The following is an 8,191-nucleotide window of genomic DNA, read 5'->3' as shown; positions in this document are numbered from 1 at the left end:
ATGTTGTGTATGTTGCTACTATCAGGCTTGAGGGGTAACAGATTACACGTAGCGGGATAATGTAATTAGGATACAAAAAAAGTAACTGTATTCCCCTACAGTTGCAAAAAAAAGACGTAATCACATTACCAGTACATTTTAGAAAATTGGAGATTACTAGCAGGATTAACCTTTTACTTGAACTTAAAAATAGCATATTTTGTTTGTTGAAAAAGGATCCGATTGTATTTCTTCTCTATAAACTGTACTGTTCTGTAGGCTAAAACTTTAAAGGTCCCCTATAATGCATTTCATAATGTATGGTATACATATTATGTCTCCCCTGTGTGATAAGAGTCCCAGAAAGTTTCAGCAGAAAAGGTGGTCTCTCTTTCCCTCCTGATCAAAGTATGTGAAATCCTTTGAAAAAGCAGGCGAGTTTTGTGGGTTGTACGACATTAGCAATAAACCAACCACGATAAGCCCCGCCCACCAACTTACCTAGTCCCCTCCTATAGAACCTCTGTGTGTCTGTGTTTTTTTGGCTACCAGTTTCGGCAAGATGTCTAGGACAGTGGTTCTCAAGGTGGGGTCCGCGACCCCCCGGGGGTCCGTGGCACTCTGCCAGGTGGTCCGTGAAAAGTTTTCAGATTCATTCATTTAAATTATCATATCACTTTTTTTCATTTTTTTTTCATAGTTCAACAAATAATATTTTATTTTTTTAATCTAAAATAGTTCATAGATTACGTTCTAATCTAACAAATCTATACATTTAAAAATCAAGCGCGTCACCCGTTATCATGGAAACAACAATAACTGGTACGTCAGTCAGAGAGCGCCACTGCTAGCATCATAGAGATATAACACGGCTAGCATACTACGAAGATGGACAGTTTTTTAAAACGACCGGTTATGGCTACAAATGAAGTAAATGAAAAACAAAAAAAAGTAAGGAAATACGTTGAGGAGTATCTCCAATATGGATTTATTGAAGTGGAAGGGAAACCGAAATGTCTGATATGCCTAAGGTGTCTTGCCAATGAGGCGATGAAGCCTGCCAAATTGAAGAGGCACCTCGAGACCAAGCATCCAGATTATGTAAAAAAAGACCGGGCTTTTTTTGAGAGGAAGGGCGAGGACTTCCGCCAGCAACAACAACGGATGGTTAATGTTACGTCTGTTTCTGCTAAAGAGCAGACGACAAATTTAGGACATGTCTGCTGATATCAAATCACAACTGCTGGGAAGACTGAGAGGGTCTAAATTTGCGGTTCAATTGGATGAGTCCACTGATGTGTCCGGCTCTGCGCGGCTCATCGCACTGGCGCGAGAGGAGAGGGAGAGCCGAAGAAGTGCGACTGACTGAGATTACTTTGAGCAACATGCATGGGAATAAGTTACAATATAATACATTTGTGTATATTTCTCGCTATTCAGATGGTCTGATGCCTGGTGCTGCTGTTGCGCCATGTGCAGTCGTGTCCTCTTTTCGCACCATGACATTATCAGTTATGAATTTGTTTTTCACTGCTTGAGAAAATTGACTTGTGGCTGAGAGCGTGTGAAAAATGTCAATTGTGTGAGAGTTGGCAGCCCTGTGAACTCTCTTGACATTATTATGTATGAAACTGCCAATCAGATTTATTTACTTATTAATCGAAGGTGCCGGAACGCTGTTCTGGATCGTTCCCGCCCACTTTACAGTTTTTCTCAATCGCTAAACCCACTATTTAGAATCAAAATTCCTTTCATCAAACCAACAGCACAGCCATCGAAACAGAAAACCATTTCTCTACAACAGTATACCATTTCTCATTGATATCACACAAAATGCAGATGCTAAGCAGTGTTTTGCAAAACAGATCACACAATTCTCTAACTGAAGTTACAATTCTCTACACAAAGATCAAAAATCTGTTGTGTAACTCATGTCTACAAAACAACAAATAATCTTCTCACAGTGGATAACACTTCCTCATAAACTTAGACCATAGCTACACTAATTGACACTTGATGTGCAAAATATTAACACTTGTTATCAGTCAATCACCCCATTGAAAAAGGTAACTCCATGGAATGTACTGTATACCTTACAGTAATGATGTTACATTGAAAACATTTACATGATAGAATTTGCATGACTGTACTTAAAATATTTTTTTAAATGGTGCCGGTAAAGCTATAATAGTGTTGATATGACTTGCATAGGTCTTTGAGATGTTCATATGGGGAGGATTAGCTATAGCTGATACAACATTTTTACAGTCAGTAATTGTGGTCTTTTCCTTTTTGCACATTGAGAAATGTTTTTTTTTGTATTGGGGTGAATTGAGTACTTCACTTCCATGTAAATGAATTGCTCACAGCTGACATCAATGAATTTCCTATAGTAATTGTAATTAGTGAGAATCCTATAAAAGACCTCCCTCACTTCAGTAAGATGTTTGTGTAAACAAAATGGCTGATCGAGTAGGTAGAGGAGCTCTGAGAGGAAGAAGGAACCCTGTTGTTCAGCGAGGAAGAGGGAGGGCTGATGTTCAGAGAGGAAGAGGGAGAGCTGATGTTCAGAGAGGAAGAGGGAGAGCTGATGTTCAGAGAGGAAGAGGGAACCCTCATGTTCAGAGAGGAAGAGGGAGGGCTGTACGTATGCGTGGTGGAAGAGTTGAAAGGGGACCAATGCGAACAGTAGTTTCGGACAACACCCGTGCAACTATTGTGGACCACGTCATAAACCATGGCATGTCCCTCAGTGAGGCTGGCCAAAGGGTTCAGCCCAATATACCGAGATCAACAGTGGCATCCATTATTAGGATCTTCAGGCACGAAAATAGGTAAGCTACTGTAACCCTTTTTTACAGCACTTCATGCATTTCTATTTTGATGTAGGTTTCGATCACTGTTTTTATATTACAGTACATAACATTCTCAAATATTTATTGATAGAACTGAAAGAGCACCCCGCTCTGGTGGCAGACGAAAGGCCTTTACTCCAGAACAAGAGTCTGCCATTGTTGATATGGTTGTGGCCAACAATGAAATCCGCTTAAGGGAGATTCAGGCCAGAATAATTGCAGACCAGGATGTCTTCAGTAACATTCAGTCTATAAGTGTTGCAACCATTGACCGGGTGTTAAAGAGGCAACACCTCAGAATGAAACAGATCTATAAGGTTCCTTTTGAACGCAACTCTGACCGTGTGAAGGATTTAAGGCACCGGTATGTACAGGTAAGGACCTCAATCACACTGATGGCTTGCCTATATTTTTAGTATGTCTGACTGCTTACAGTAATGTAAAACGGTCCTCTGTTTGTTTCATTTTCTTTAGCGAATGATGGAGCTGGAAGGCAATGCATTACCACATGTTTTTGTATATGTGGATGAAGCAGGCTTCAACCTCTCCAAAGTGAGGAGACGTGGGAGGAACCTTATTGGGCAAAGAGCGACAGTCTTTGTTCCAGGCCAAAGGGGAGGAAACATAACATTGTGTGCGGCTATCTCGACACAAGGCGTCCTTGCTCACATCCCTTTAATGGGAGCATATAACACGCAACGTGTCCTTGCCTTCCTGGATGTCCTGTATGACGGACTTGTGCCACCAGAAGAGAGGGATCAAGTGAGGTCGGTTCACGTGGTCATATGGGACAATGTGGCATTCCACCACTCTCGTGACGTGAGGGCATGGTTTGAGGCTCATCCACACATGGCCATGGAGTTCCTCCCTCCATACTCCCCATTTCTAAACCCCATTGAGGAGTTCTTCTCTGCCTGGAGATGGAAGGTTTATGACCATCATCCTCATGACAGAATGCCCCTTTTGGACGCAATGAATGCTGGCTGTCGGGACATCTCTGCGGAATCCTGTCAAGGGTGGTGTCGACACGCAAGGAGATATTTCCCACGCTGCCTTGCAAGGGAAGACATACGCTGTGACGTAGATGAGGCTATGTGGCCAGACAGACGCCAAAGAGCAGATCAGTAAAGTTATATAGATCTCATTCTCTGCTTTACTGCTGATTTACATCATTTACCCATGTTATTTTTTTCCAGTGTATTGCTATTCGTCTTTTGTTTCTGTTACGGTGCTCTTCTGAAAATGAGACAATAAAAACAATGGCATAGTTACAGTAAGACTCTGTTTTTCCTATATGTAAGTTTGTTTCTCCCAACTTGTCAGTTTTCCGTTCAGTTTCCAATATCGATAGCTTGAGGTTTGTGTATTGATGATTGTAGTCAGTATTTAGTGTGCCACTTAGTAATGACTGTTCAAATAGTCTTCTCATGAGCTGACAAATGTTTGTTTTTGGAGAAGGTATCTGGTTTTGGAAGGGGTATTTTTAGTTTTGAGTGCCTTAGAGCACTTTGCAAGAAATGTATATTGTTATGGTAGAATGGGTTATTATGGTGACCGGAGTTTCAGTTATGAAAACACATTTGTCTCATTAGAGGACAATTTGTTCTGTTTCGATCGACTTATTCTTTTTTGTGACCAGTATTTTCAGTTTTGGTCATGTAAGTGCATTTTGCAAAAGATATTCAGAGTTATGGCAAGTGTGTTTCTGTTTAGATGGCTATGCTCTTGTTTTGAAGAAATGAATTTAGATTCTAAAAAGTGGGTTTAGCGATTGAGAAAAACTGTAACCCCTGTGTGTGTGTGTGTGTGTGTGTGTGTGTGTGTGTGTGTGTGTGTGTGTGTGTGTGTGTGTGTGTGTGTGTGTGTGTGTGTGTGTGTGTGTGTGTGTGTGTGTGTGTGTGTGTGTGTGTGTTCTGAAATGCACTTCAAATGATCACTTTTATCTTGATTTCTCTTTGATATTTTGTTTAGGTACAGTGTTACTTGCAGCTAATTGATTGATTGTTTTATGGGTATTCTGTGTTGAGATGGTGCAAATATGTTTAATACATATCTAATATATTTCTAATACATTGCTCTTGTGTTGTTCTTTCACATAACTAACACTATAGAAGTGTAAAAAATAGGCTACGTCAGATGATTATTCCAAGGGACATACATGTCAAGTCAAGTCCATTTTTATTTATATAGCCCAAAATCACAAATCAGAATGAGGGGGTCCTTGGTGTATTCTCTATCTTGTAAGGGGTCCTTGGCTGAAAAACAATTGAGAACCTCTGGTCTAGAAGACTAAACACTGTGCTGTTTTAGGCAAAAAAAATCAGGCACTTCTGAGTTTCTTCCGGTGGACAATGTGAAACTCTTTTTTCTTCCGCAGTGTTCACCATTCCCATGGAGCTGCTCGGGTGGGCGGCAGAGAGCCAGAAACACGTCCGCAAAGTGGGGTGGTCAGCAGCATCTCATTAGCATTTAAAGCTACAGACAAAGAATCAGCATTTTTGGGAAAGGGCTGAAACAGAGGGGCTTATGGCAGGCTATAATTCATGATCTGTTTGGTGTTTGGAGCTAAAAACATAAAATACATGTAATGTATATACAGTTGCAAGAAAAAGTATTTGAACCCTTTGGAATTACCTGGATTTCTGCATAAGTTGGTCATAAAATGGAGGAAGCCACTGCTGTCCAGAAAAAACATTGCTGCACGTTTGAAGTTTGCAAAAGAGCACCTGGATGTTCCACAGCACCACTGGCAAAATATTCTGTGGACAGATGAAACCAAAGTTGAGTTGTTTGGAAGGAACACACAATGCTATGTGTGGAGAAAAAAAGTCACAGCACACCAACATCAAAACCTCATCCCAACTGTGAAGTATGGTGGAGGGAGCATCATGGTTTGGGGCTGCTTTGCTGCCTCAGGGCACGGAAAAATGAATTCTCAAGTTTATCAAGACATTTTGCTGGAGAATTACTACTCAGAGCCAGACATAATTTCATAGAGAAAGCGAGTCTTATAGGGAGCCAATTTAAATGCTAATGTCGTCTTTATTCTACATCCATTACAAATTTGTGCAATCCACTACTTCATTATGATAAGTTGTCTACAGCCACTTTAAATGCAATCAAATGTATATTTGTAAGTGCTTACAACTTAAAAAATATTTACGTACAAATGACTGAATATTTAGATTGAATATATTTCTGTACCCAGTGTTGAACAGGACCCAAACCTTTGAGAGATGAAAAAGGACAAATCTGCTTTAATCAACTGCCAAGTAGTCAAGTCTGCATTTGTGTCTGTTCATTTGTAAAACGTGGAATTCGGTTTCTCTTTAATGGCCTAGGCGGAACAAAAGACCTCATGAAAGACGACACACGAAGTGAGGATACCCGGCCCGGAGGAAGCCCGGGGTCCCCTTCTGGAGCCAGGCCCAGAAGGAGGACTCGTCGGCGAGCGTCTGGTGGCCGGGCTTGCCACGGAGCCCGGCCGGGCACAGCCCGAAAAGGCGACGTGGGCAACACCTCCGCTTCTCCGTCCCGCGGGCCCACCACCTACGGGAAACAGCGATGGGGTCGGGTGCGCTGCCAGAAGGGTGGCAGTGAAGGCAGAGGGTCTCGACGGACCAGACCCGGGCGACAGAAGCTGGCTTTGGGGACGTGGAACGTCACCTCTCTGGGGGGGAAGGAGTCGGAGCTTGTGCGGGAGGTGGAGCGTTACCAGTTGGATCTGGTTGGGCTCACCTCTACGCACAGCGTCGGCTCTGGAACCTTACTTCTGGATAGGGGTTGGACTCTATTCTTCTCCGGAGTTGCTCAAGGTGTGAGGCGCCGGGCGGGTGTGGGGATACTCACAAGTCCCCGGTTGGGTGCTTCGTTGTTGGAGTCTACCCCAGTGGACGAGAGGGTTGCCTCCCTACGCCTGCGGGTTATGGGGGGGAAAACTCTGACTGTTGTGTGTGCTTATGCACCCAACAGCAGTTCAGAGTATACAGCCTTCTTGGAGACCCTGGAAAGAGTCCTATATGGGGCTCCTGAAGGGGACTCTTTAATCTTGCTGGGAGACTTCAACGCACATGTGGGCAATGATGGAGACACTTGGAGGGGAGTGATTGGGAGGAACGGCCCCCCTGATCTGAACCGGAGTGGTGGTTTGTTACTGGACTTCTGTGCTAGTCATGGATTGGCCATAACAAACACCATGTTCGAACATAAGGATGCTCATAAGTGTACGTGGTACCAGAGCACCCTAGGCAGAAGGTCCATGATCGATTTGGTTATCGTATCATCGGACCTGAGGCCGTATGTTTTGGACACTCGGGTAAAGAGAGGGGCGGAGTTGTCAACTGATCACCATCTGGTGGTGAGTTGGGTCGAGTGGCGGGGGAAGCCTCTGGATAGACCTGGTAAGCCCAAACGTGTAGTTCGGGTGAACTGGGAACGTCTGGAGGAGGCCCAAGTTCAGGAGGCCTTCAACTCACACCTCCGGCGGAGCTTTTCGGGCATTCCTGTGGAGGTTGGGGACATTGAACCAGAGTGGTCGGTGTTCAAAGCCTCTATTGCCGAAGCCGCGGCGGGGAGCTGTGGTCTCAAGGTCCTAGGTGCCTCAAGGGGCGGTAACCCTCGAACCTCCTGGTGGACACCGGTGGTCAGGGAAGCCGTCCGACTGAAGAAGGAGGCCTTCAGGGATTTGTTATCCCGGGGGACTCCCGAGGCAGCTGCAAGGTACCGACAGGCCCGAAGGGCAGCAGCCTCAGCCGTGGCCGAGGCAAAGCAGCGGGTGTGGGAGAAGTTCGGAGAAGACATGGAAAAAGACTTTCGGGCGGCACCAAAGTTGTTCTGGAAAACTGTCCGACACCTCAGGAGGGGGAAGCAGGGAACCATCCAAGCTGTGTACAGTAAGGATGGGACGTTGTTGACCTCAACTGATGGAGTGTTAGGGCGTTGGAAGGAGCACTTTGAGGAACTCCTGAACCCGACAACTCCGCCCTCTATGTTAGAGGCAGAGCTGGAGTATGAAGGGGGATCGACACCAATCTCCCGGGGGGAGGTCACTGAGGTCGTCAAACAACTTCACAGTGGCAAAGCCCCGGGGGTGGATGAGATCCGCCCAGAAATGCTGAAGGCTCTGGGTGTTGAGGGACTGTCATGGTTGACACGTCTCATCAACGTTGCGTGGAAGTCGGAAACAGTACCGAAGGAGTGGCAGACCGGAGTGGTGGTTCCCCTTTTCAAAAAGGGGGATCAGAGGGTGTGTGCCAATTACCGAGGCATCACACTACTCAGCCTCCCCGGGAAAGTTTACTCTAAGGTACTCGAAAGGAGGGTCAGGCCGATTGTCGAACCTCAGATTGAGGAGGAAC

General features: G+C 44.7%; 1 protein-coding gene across 1 annotated transcript; it reads left to right on the top strand.

Annotated features, from left to right (window-relative positions):
• Nucleotides 1-2,347: 2,347 nt before the first annotated feature.
• Nucleotides 2,348-3,962, top strand: LOC307032941 (uncharacterized protein; the record flags this gene model as incomplete). Its single annotated transcript, XM_079671215.1, has 3 exons — nucleotides 2,348-2,813; nucleotides 2,926-3,208; nucleotides 3,309-3,962. The coding sequence occupies exons 1-3, from the start codon at nucleotides 2,440-2,442 to the stop codon at nucleotides 3,960-3,962; spliced, it is 1,311 nt and encodes a 436-aa protein (XP_079527341.1). The 5' UTR covers nucleotides 2,348-2,439.
• Nucleotides 3,963-8,191: the final 4,229 nt, after the last annotated feature.

This window comes from Notothenia rossii (assembly GCF_949606895.1).
Source record: "Notothenia rossii genome assembly, chromosome: 3".
Classification (NCBI taxonomy): Eukaryota; Metazoa; Chordata; class Actinopteri; order Perciformes; family Nototheniidae; genus Notothenia; species Notothenia rossii.
The sequence above is the reverse complement of the archived record's forward strand: the minus strand, read 5'-3'. Positions and strand labels throughout refer to the sequence as shown.